At 43.8% G+C, this 12,172-nt stretch overlaps 1 protein-coding gene across 5 annotated transcripts in view; it reads right to left on the reverse strand.

Moving 5' to 3' along the window:
• The window catches only part of ptbp3 (polypyrimidine tract binding protein 3), an 89,758-nt gene that overhangs the window by 46,588 nt on the left and 30,998 nt on the right, over nucleotides 1–12,172 (reverse strand). For all 5 annotated transcript variants that reach the window (XM_042059958.1, XM_042059959.1, XM_042059957.1 and 2 more), the window contains exon 2: nucleotides 10,474–10,549. In XM_042059958.1, the coding sequence (XP_041915892.1) occupies nucleotides 10,474–10,498 (25 nt within the window). In that variant the 5' untranslated portion in view covers nucleotides 10,499–10,549. The remainder of the gene's footprint in view (nucleotides 1–10,473; nucleotides 10,550–12,172) is intronic.

Genomic DNA, 12,172 nt, shown 5'->3' on the forward strand with positions numbered 1-12,172 from the left:
GTGTGGGAGCATATGGGAGTGAATGGATATACCACATAAAAACACACACATCACAGTCTCTCTCTCACTCTTTTACACACACACACACAGGGCAGGCTAAATGTGGTCTGCATCTTATAGAGTTTCATCTTAGGCACCAGTAGCAGTCTGATGCCGTTACTCAGAAAATGAATCTAGGGCTTTCTATGAGGTTTTAATGATCCCTCCCACACACACACACACACACACACACACACACACACCAGCTGCTCTGTTGCGCCCCTCCCTCTCTGAGGCAGACAGGCTCGGGGACGCCAGATAAACTACGTCTACACACACACACACACACACACACACACACACACACACACACAAAAGTATCCACAGGGCTGATTAAGACATCAGGCTGGAGAAAATAAAATGAAATAAAAGCTGTGCCTAAATGAGACCATGAGCTCAGGAGAACAGGAGCCTAAATGAGACCATGAGCTCAGAAGAACAGGAGCCTAAATGAGACCTTGAGCTCGGGAGAACAGGAGCCTAAATGAGACCATGAGCTCGGGAGAACAGGAGCCTAAATGAGACCTTGAGCTCGGGAGAACAGGAGCCTAAATGAGACCTTGAGCTCGGGAGAACAGGAGCCTAAATGAGACCTTGAGCTCGGGAGAACAGGAGCCTCAGCACATGCAGCAGGTCCACCACAGGACAGTCAGACCACATGCAGGGAGATAACAAGGTGAGAGCACAAACCAGATTACCCAGCCAGCAGCAGTCATGCAACTCTGTCTGCATGATGGACAGAGAGAGAGAGAGAGAGAGAGAGAGAGAGAGAGAGAGAGGTATACAGAGAGAGAGAGAGGGAGGGATACAAAGAGGGAGAGAGACAGAGAGAGGGATACAGAGAGAGAGAGAGAGAGAGACAGAGAGAGGGATACAGAGAAAGAGAGACAGAGAGAGAGACAGAAAGAGAGGGTGTGTGTGTAGGAGAGAGATACAGACAGATAGGAACACTATTGGGAAGGGATGTTTTAGTGTGTCTGAAAAATAATACACTCCTAGAAAAGAGAGTAGGGGGTACAAAAAGTGCATATTCATATGCCTTCCGTCATCCTCACTTCTCCCTTCATGCTGTCCAGATAGAGGACTGACCAACACACTGCACACAGGCTAGACGGACCAGTGGGTCTCCTAGAGACAAGCTCCTTGGCATTTATCGGTCAGCAAGCAAAGGGGCGGGCTGTGATTGGCCAGCTCCTCTCCCGGTGACCCGTCGTTGCCATAGCAACGAGAGCACCAACCATCAAAGCATCTGGCTGCAAGAAGGCAATTCGTCACATTGTGCCGCTAACAAATCTTATTGTGTGTTTAATCAGATTACCCAGGGCTGCCATCCCCTCGCATAACACACACACACACACACACACACACACACACACACATGGAAAAACAATCAATCAATGGACCTTGCTAAAACCCCAAAACTTTCCAAGTCATTTTCTTTTTCTGGTGGCCTGATCCATATGATAAACATGACTCTTTTTGTGTGAATATAATCGCTTATCAAACACTGGCAAAGCGTTGCATTGAGCATTTGATTTAGCAACCGTATGTGAGCGCGATACTAACTGAAGCATGTGAACAGCGGGGTGGGGGGCAAGAACCATTGGTCTGCCACCAAACGCCCGGATCTGGAGTCGCCTGGGTGAACAGAAACTCTGCTGGACACACACACACATACACACAGTCACACACACTGGGTGAACAGCGATTCTGCTTGATGGACACACACACAGACACACACACACACACACACACACACACACACTGGGTGAACAGCGATTCTGCTTGATGGACACACACACAGACACACAGACACACACACACACACACACACACACACACACGCACACACACACACACACACACACACACACACACACACACACACTCTTCCTGAGAGTGCAGGAGTTGATTTGGTGGTTGGTGGATTTCTATAATTTTTTCCCTCTCATACCTCTGCCTAGAGAAGAAGCTCTAGCATTTTGACTGCGTTTCTGAAGGACATGGCAGAACATAAATAACAGCATAAATAAAGATGTCCGTGCCCAGATGAGAGAGAGAATAAGAGCCAGTGAGAAGGCAAGACAGGAAGACAGAGTGAGGGATAGAGAACAGCCAGAAGAAAGAGAGCGGGAGGGAGGGAGCGAGAGAATAAAGAGCACCAGCAAGTGACACAGCCATCAGAAGGAGCTTAATGATAAGCCAGTTAATTCTGCTCCATCACACAATTAAATAACTACTGTCGGGCTCAACACAAGCCACCGAGCTCACAGAACTGCCAGGAGGAGAGACTACACCTTACACCACAGCAACCTCACTGCCAAAATACACATACACACACACACACACACACACACACAAAGCTGTGTTCCTGGTTCTCTATGGTGTTGCTTAGTGTGTTCTTACCACAACAATCCCAACCGATGGCGCCAAGACGTGGGTTTGATCCCCACACTGTGTGTGTGAGTAGGGAGTTCCAGTTTAGGGCAGATTACACACACACACACATACACACACACACACAGGCCTCCTCTAAATGCACATGCAGTGGACTGTGTTGAAGTCTGATGGGCCCTTTTCTGTCTCTCAACCTCCATTAAATGTAATGTGAGTGAGCTCAAACTGGGAGTCTTAGGTGATGTAGGAGTTTACCGGACTCTGCCCCTCAGGTCCAAACATACAGTAGGGCAGGTTGTGCAGCCAGGAACTAGTGGAAACTGTCATGCCAGGTTTGGGCACAGAGGTGTGTGTGTGTGTGTGTGTGTGTGTGTGTGTGTGTGTGTGTGTGTGTGTGTGTGTGTGTGTGTGTGCGTGCGTGCGTGCGTGTGTGGCAGAGAGGGAGTGGTCGCTGTGCTCATACAGGTTGGGTGGTGGGGGCAAGTGGTTGCTAGGACACTTCGGAATGTCAGGAATGCTGGATGTGCATCTCCCGTGTTTTATTACTCCTTAGCAACCATCTCACATTCCTGGAATTACTGGAATTCCAGTTCTGGTACTTCTCCTCCACCTGGCTGAGACACACACACACACACACACACACACACAAGCTCACACAAACTCACACGCTCCCACCCACACACACACACACACACACACACACATACACAACCTCATACACACCCACACACATTGGCCATATTTCCGATCAAACACAGGAGTTCTGGTTGAGGAGACTGGTAGCCTCTATTGGGGTCGGAGTTCTGGTTGAGGAGTCTGTTAGCTCTGCTGCTAATGCTAGGCTTGTGTATCGAAATGAGGAGGGTTTGTGGATCTGTATGATTCCCCAGATTTACACACTTAAGACGCTCTCTCTCACACACACACACACGCGCACACGCGCACACACACACACACACACACACAGACAGACAAACAAAAGCACTTTGCATAAGTACTCAAAAGTGTCCTGAGTTTTTCACAACAAGCTGAAGCACTGTGTGCTCTACAGTACGTGCTTTATCCTTACTCAGTCTCGGGCTAAGACTATCGCTAAGCTCTGGAGTGGTGTTTTGGCTGGGAACTTGTAAACACACAAAGCACACAAATCATGCTAAACACAGAGCCAAAGCGCTCGGCACTTCGTGCAGGGAAAAGAGACATCTGACCCGCTCTCTGACATTAAGCTCAACAAAGGTCGCTGGCGAGTAATCGCTCATTTCCATGTGTAAATATGGTAAGTAAACCTTATCGACTGCAACAGGTTTGTGGTATCTTCTCCACTGATTTGTCGTGCTGACCATGAGATATGTGTTTAGAATGTATCTGTTACAGCCTGGACAAATGAGGCGCTCCTGGTTACAGAGCTTATCTACCTCGACCAGACGCTGTTTGCTGGAAAAAAGAAGTGCCGTGATGGTTCTCAATATTTGATTGCACTCGCACAGCCCCATCATTTGCAATTGAGAACTTAATCTTTGTCACCCAACCCTGCTGCAAAATAAATAAATAAATAAATGGAGGAACTAAAATCGCTTGAACAGCTTTGTTACTGAAATATACATGCAATCACAAAGATTCTCTCTCGCATTTGAAATATACATGCAATCACAAAGATTCTCTCTCGTATCTTGTGAGAAAACAAGAGCCAAGAAGTTGAAAAAGAAGAAGACTGGCCAATTATAAAAAAACAGATATTCCTTAGAACAAGATCTGTGGATAGATTTGATATTTTGGTGGTCTTCGTCAGAATTAACGATTGTGTTTTTTTTGCAGCGGAACACATCCACCCCGTGCTGCGGGAGATGAGAAATGTTGACGGAGACAGATGGATGGTCTAGGGGTGGATGCAGCACTGTGATCACAGAGGGTGGGGAGAGCATGTCTGCTTTGGCCAATCACAGATCTGTATCACTAATGTGTCCAACTGAAAGGCTCGACTAAAGACAACAGCAGTCGGCCGCCTGTGTTGGTGCGCTCTTCGCCCCAGCTTTTAGTGCCGATGCACAAGCAATGAAAATATTGACCTTAGATGTTTAGTGTGCGTTTGGGAACCGTCTGCGAGGCTGTCTGCATGTGTCTCAGGAACAGCTTCCCTATGGCCACCTCCACCCATACATACATACCCATACATTCTAAATATTAGGGGTGTGAATCTCTCATGTAAAAGACGATACGATTCGCATCTAGATACATGGGCACGATTCGATACAAGAAAAGTTACATGTTCATAAAAAAACGATTCAGTATGATTCGATGCAGTTCAAGAATGGAAAGCATTCTGAAAGATTTTTTATCATTTGTTCAAGGTGCACATTAATTTTATATTATCAGTTATCATGGTCATGGTTGTCAATTACTGTAGGCAAAAAATGTGTGAATATGATTATCTAAACTGAGGTTTGTTTCATATACTGTATTGAAATGAAAAAAGAATAGTCTACATTTCAGTCAAACACAGCAGCCAAATACAACATATTTTTTTATAGACATTATAGATTTTATAGAGTTATATCTGATTGTTTTCATGGAGCTGTAGCCTTGTTGAAGTAAGACAATACCGAAATAAAATAAAACAGTGCTTAAGACACTCTTGGCCTTTTCTCATATAGCCTACAATAATAAAATAGGCCTAGGGGAGAACCGGCAAAATTGTAACACTTTTTTATTTTTCCCATTCAAACTCGATTCACACAAAGACGATAGACTTGAGAGATGTGGAATTTGACCAGAACAGAGTTGTACATGTCTACTCCATGAAAGTTGAAACAGAATTTAAAAAATATGTTATAGTTTGTCAATAATTTAACTTAACAGCGACATGTACCTTTGTTACAACCTTGACGCAGCCATAAAAAAGTGCGGTACAGTTGTAACAGTATAGCGTAATGAATCTAACAGTGCTAAAATCGTGAATCCTATAACATATTTTAACAAGAAAAAAAACTGCTGGGTTAAACAAAGAGCATCTGTTTTCATATAAAATCAACAAAAAAAGTCCAAATGTATGACTGTTACAGCTAATTTATTGCATTATTGATTAGCCATTGCAGACCATATGTTACGGTGTTATGCTAGCTCACAATAACCTTTAAATATGCTTATTTTGGCCATATTCACTTGATAAAATCAGTAAATATAGTTGATAAACTGCTTATTTCTTACATGTCTGAAGCATTTGGTCCAACAGTGATATTTCAAGTTGCTGTGTTTAATTGGGTGATCGCAGCACAAAAATCATAATCCATAACTCGCAATGAGAATGTTCGCGCATGCGCGATAAAATCAGTTCATTTTGCCATAGAGACTGGTGTTACAACTGACCCGCACAGGTCATGTTTTTATTTTCATTTAATTGCATTTGCTGTGACTATATAAATCAAATGGCACTCATGTTAACTTGAAACTGAGGGACTGAAGATATGAATGACATGTGATTGAAGTCCACACGCTCAAATTTCACGAAGCAAACTTAAACAAACAGTTGCGGTTAAAAAATAAATAAAAAATCGCGATGCTTGAATTTTGCACCTTTTTGCTTAATATCTCTGGTCGTATTTATAGTAGACCATTCATATTTAGATGGCTGTAAGATTATACATAATTACATGATATGTGTCTGTTTACGTTTCCGTAGCTACACCATATCTTGACAATAAAACACTGTTACATTTGTACCGCTGTTACAATTGTACCAGTTCTCCCCTACATATCAATGAACTCTCTGGGTTTATTTTGTTCCAACGGTAGACCTAATGCAGAAACCTATAATGCCACAAGTCTGAGTGAATATGAACAAAATAATTGGCTAATAATTTGTGCATCGTTTTAGCAAGGGCCAAATTATTATTTAACATTAAGGAAATCCCTTCATCAAACTTAAGGCTATACTCTACAGACTATCGTTGCTGTTTAGTGTTTGATTTTGAAAAACTGTAAAACAAACGACCGAGTGCGAGTTGTCACATGCTTAAGTTGCAGTAGATGTATGGGTAATGAGGTCATTTGACAACTTTAGGCAATGAATGTATCCAAAAACGAACTGCATTACCCACAATTCCGTGCCACGTATAGTTTCAAAACCGGACGTGGGACGAACGCACTGCTTGGAACGTAAATGAGAGTCTGAGCGAGCAGAAAAGGTTGTGAACCGATTCGTAACAAGTACATAGATATAACGACCAGTTCATTTCAGTTTTATTCCGATACGGGGCTTCACGTATCGATGTAGCCGTATCTTATACATTAAAAACGGATACCGATACGTATCGGTTAATCTTTACACCCCTACTAAATATATATGTAGCATACATATACACTTATGTTTAAATATAGATCATTTACATAGATGCTACTGTGTACAGTATTATCATGAAGGGGGAAGAGTCTACAGTAGTATCATAAAGGAGTGTCCATTGCCCTGCCCAGACTGAGAGATTAAAAGTTCTTCTCGGGTCGACATTTCTGTATTATAAATTCTTTATTAAAATATTTTGCGATACTAGACAAAAAGGAAGCTTGAAATATTTAACTTGGTGTGTAAGGAATCGCTTTTTGAAATAAATTACGGGGGAAAAAAATCCATGATTTGAAGTGAAATGAACTCCTGGTTATTCCTGGGTTCTTGTGAGGATACATGTGTAGGCAGAGAGAACCAGAACACAAGCATTTCACTGTATTTTAACACACGTGACAATAAAGCCCCAGAAGTAATGCAGAAGTTAGGGGCTAGTGTCTGAATGGCTTGGGAAACGGAATAGCTCTGTGTCCCATCTGCACTGAATTTGAGCCAGTTCCCTATTCAGCTTTCTTGTAGGCTTCTATGGCTGTTGATGTCAAAGAGCAGAGGCTGTATCTCTACTGGTAAAGAGAAATAAAAAACAATACAATTAAATGGAGAAAAATACAGGAGAGCCCTGACCTTAACCCTGCCCACAATTACGACTTCCTGCTGGGCAGTAAAACAACGTGGCGAACATCATCAAGCGGAGATATGAATAGCAGTTAATCATCATCAAGCGGAGATATGAATAGCAGTTAATGCCGCACGCACGGTGATAAGACCAAGTTCCAATTCTGACTGAAACAGGATGTTGAGCTTGCTGGTGTAGTACAAACTCGTACGTGCATGGACACAGAGCGAGACCTTCTGAGTCATCCTCCATTAGGTAGTAAGAGGAGTCAGTGCACATTATACTATATTTAGAACTGTTCAATTACTCATCCACAGCTCAATCAGAGCCCTGGAGAAATGCTAGGCCTATGGCATACAACACACCTACACCTGCTCACATGAATGAAACACTGGAGCGCAGCTACAAAATATACCCTACCTAGGAATGTGTGTTTCTATAGTATGCTAATTCTCTCTCTTACACACACACACACACACACACACACACACACACACACACACACACACACACACACACACACACACACACACACACACACATTTCACTCACAGGATCAAAAGAGTATACTTATATACACACACACACACACACACATCTGTATTACTGTATGTAGGAAGAGTGACCTCATTCTTAGATACTTTGACAGACACAAGCAAGTGATAATGGACGACAAGGCCTTTGGGTATCAGAAGTTAATGCACATTGGAGGTGGTAATGCGGCCACAATGTGAAGTGGAGCTGGATAAACCCCCGGATCCGCTTGTGTGTAAAACCCAGATGGCTAAACGATAGCATTAGCACCACAAGCTTTCGGCTCACACATATTAGTCATCTCAAATAACCACTGCTGTTTGGCACGTGCCCAAAGTCTACTACGGGGAGAGACAAACAGACAGACAGACAGAGAGACAGAGACTGACAGAATTGTAGAGAGACAGACAGGCACAAAGATACAGATAGAGAGAGAGACGGGCCCAAAGACACAGAGAGAGACAGACAGACGGGCCCAAAGGCCTCGAGGGGGAGAGAGGATAAACTCATTTTGGCTAGTTGACCCTGAGTGATGGGGGTCGTCTTATCCCTCATCCGCCATCTCTCTCTCTCTCTCTCTCTTTCTCTCGCACGCTCTCTCCATCATTTCCTGCTATGTTACATTTCCTGTCCCCTCAGGCTGACTGAACAATGCTTTTCGCTCTATCCAATCAGACCCTGCGTCCACTACAATGGCTATCATTGTATGCCTCTTGACGCATCTCTGCAATAGGAACACTTCAGACTCCTGAAGCATTGGGCAACTGACCTACAACAGACTCCTGAAGCATCGGGCAACTGACCTACAGCAGACTCCTGAAGCATCGGGCAACTGACCTACAACAGACTCCTGTAGCATTGGGCAACTGACCTACAACAGACTACTGGAGCATTGGACAACTGACCTACAGATTTGCTGGACCGCTGGACATTCTATAGAGGTCTCGGCCCTGGCTACTCTGCCAACGATAACTCAGTAATGTTAACAGCAACTAAACCCACATGAGCGTCACACGAAATAAAATTACGGTTCTACAGAACGTTCCAAGTGTGCCCGCTGTTGCCCAGAACTCGATGAGTTCTGATTGGCAGGCTGTCTGTCAATATTTCTATTGTTTACAGAATCATTCCGAAAGTGATGCCCGGTGTCATCGTGCTTCATGTTGCAGTGCAAGAGCAGTTTTTATGGTCATCATTGTAATGCTGAATGGGGTGAATGAGCAGGACAGGTAGGCAAGCTGAATGACCATTACTTTCTCTGGTCCACTACAGATTCCTATAAGACGCTTCAGAGCTACAGTTTTTTTGTAACAGAACTATGATGGACCTTCAAGATCATTTGTGACCCTGCAAGGCGAAACCAGTGCTATTTTGAGAAAATCCATGATAAACAAACATACAAACGTTAAAATGTCGAATTTCACGTTTTCGCATAATTTGACAGTATACAGTCTACACTTTCATATTGTGAACAAATTTCACGGATAAACATACGTTTTGACTGTTAAACCCTTACTTTATTTAGGTGAAGATTCAACACATTAGCAGTGATTCCCTTTGTCCACACCGCTATAAGGTTTTACGGTAGGGTACGGTAGAACTAATTTACTCATTAGGCTACTCATTACTCGTTAGGCCTACTCAATGTGTCAGCTCTATATCGTTCTTGGCGGATGTAACCGAATATGAATGTGAAAGACTTGCCTTTCAGGGCACGAATGGTCAAAAGCACGAACTTTTAAAAATATCCTGGCGTCATTTTAGGGACCAGGAGAAGTTTTCCATTGCAGTAGGCTAGCGCATTTTAAAAGTAGGCTAGGCTATACACAATCTGTGTACACAGAACTTCCTCTCCCCTTACTTCCCCTGAAATACATTAATTATATTCTACAGTGACACCTTATGACCGTCCCAGGTATTAACTAGGGGGCAGAAAAAGACTCATTGCACGGTTGAAACTATGGTTGAAACTGCATAGTCAGTCACCCGCTTCAAAGTCACGCTACCGTAAGGCTAATCATAGCTGTGCCCTCACACTATCGCACGTGACCATTTACTTAAAAAGGTGATTTTCTCCTCTTCTAGCGTATCGTGACAGGAGAACCATGCCAACTTTGGATGCGGTTATCTTAGCGATACTTTGCAATACCCTCGAAATCCATATCGTTGGAAAGCTTAGTTTATGGCCGTTCGTGTGAGTACAATAACTTCATTTTGTACATTTTACCAAAACGACTGGTTTCGCCTTGCAGGGTCACATTTGTTCTAGAAACTCTAGAAGTCTCTGCTGGATTATGTGGTGGTTAGAGTTTTGGTCTGTCTGTGTGTGTGTGTGTGTGTGCATGTGTGTGTGTGTGTATGAGTGTCCATGTGTGTTGGGGGGTGTGTGTGTGTCCATGTATGTGTGTGTCTGTGTGTGTGTGTGTGTGTGTGTGTGTGTGTGTGTGTGTGTGTGTGTGTGTGTGTGTGTGTGTGTGTTGGGGCTGGGGGTGTTCAGACTAGCGGAGTGTAATTCCACCTGAGGGCTTTGTTTCAGGTGTGGATTCCATACCTGTGGAAGGAGTAGAATTGCTCATGGTAGTCCAGCCACACGCGGGAGCAGAGGAAGGAGGCTACGCAGGTCTCCACTGAAACACACACAAAAGGCACAGATGGTCAGTCAGGCGGTCAGTCAAGGATAGCACACACAACTCTCTCTCTCTCTCTCTCTCTCACTCATCACATCCACATTCGCCATGCTGTCATTCACACACACTTTTGCCATGCTGTCATCTTTCTTTCACACACACTCTCTTTTTCTGTCCCCCTCTCTTCTTTTCTCTAGAGGTCAGTAAGCCACATCACAGTCCTTGCATTCTCTCTCCCTCTCTCTCTCTCTCACACACACACACACGCACGCACGCACACACTGTGTCCCTTACTCTCTCTGTCGGAGCAGTCAGTTAGGCATATCACAGTCCTTGCGTGCTCTCAGAGTCCCAACACAAGTTTCTCTCTTGTGAGTCTCCATCTCTCTTTCTCTCTTTTCTCAGTATCTTGTGCGTCTCCATCTCTCTTTTCTCAGTCTCTTGTGAGTCTCCATCTCTCTTTCTCTCTGTTCTCAGTCTCTTGTGAGTCTCCATCTCTCTTTCTCTCTTTTCTCAGTCTCTTGTGAGTCTCATCTCTCTCTGGCTCTGTGAGGCTCAGTCTCTTGTGAGTCTCATCTCTCTCTGGCACTGTGAGGCTCAGTCTCTTGTGAGTCTCATCTCTCTCTGGCACTGTGAGGCTCAGTCTCTTGTGAGTCTCATCTCTCTCTGGCTCTGTGAGGCTCAGTCTCGTCTCCTCTCTCTAACTCTAAACTGTGTATTCATCCATATCCTCTTTACTCCAAGATCCACATGTTTACTCCACATCTTTCCTTTTTCAGTTCCCCTCACTCCCTTTATTTTTTCTCTGTCTCTCCCTCTCTTTGTCCTTGATCCCTTTATCTCCCTCCCTCTCTCTCCCTCCCTCCCTCCTTCTTCCTCTCCCTCCCTCTCTCTTTCTCTCTCTCTCTCTAAGAGGCAGAAGTGTCTACTTCCACCTTTATCAGTGTTCAAGTTGTTTGCAGCAGTCGCGCTGACCTGAGATTCTCATAATAAACAGAGTGGTGTTGACATTTAACACAAACGCGGGATGTGGTGTGTGTGTGTTGTGTGTGAGGTGATAAGGGTGAGCGGGCCACTAAAGGAGATGTATGTGTCAGGTGCTTTGTGTGTGTGTGTGTCAGGTGCTTGTCACCGCCCTTCTCTATTTTCATCTTAGTTCAGAGTTTCAAAAGTGCATATTCACATATCATTACACAGCACATAGCCATAGATATCACCAAGGTATCTAGCAGCTTAGAACTGTTCTGTCGTTTGAAGTTAATGCATATCTAATGAGCAATATTACATATGAAACTTGCATTTGTACACGGATATCAAGCACCTATCTTTCAGGGATGCAAACAGGGGAAGAGTCTGAATCTTAGATCAAAAAGATTGCAGAACCACAGTTATTATTTTTTAAATAACAAAACGAACGGAATTGAGGCAATTTTTTGAAATATTCAAGTGAAAGATAAAAACCAGCAAGGATACTTGGAAGAAAATATGTGGGGCTTTTCTGTCAAGAGATTCTTTCGAGGTTTGCAAAATCTGCACAATTTTATCCCTCAGTTAATTCAGTTTCTCTCTGGAGGGCCCATCTGACAGGCCGACGTGAGTTTGTGAGTGTGTGTGTGTGTGTGT

Source organism: Alosa sapidissima, chromosome 13, assembly GCF_018492685.1.
Source record: "Alosa sapidissima isolate fAloSap1 chromosome 13, fAloSap1.pri, whole genome shotgun sequence".
NCBI lineage: Eukaryota > Metazoa > Chordata > Actinopteri > Clupeiformes > Clupeidae > Alosa > Alosa sapidissima.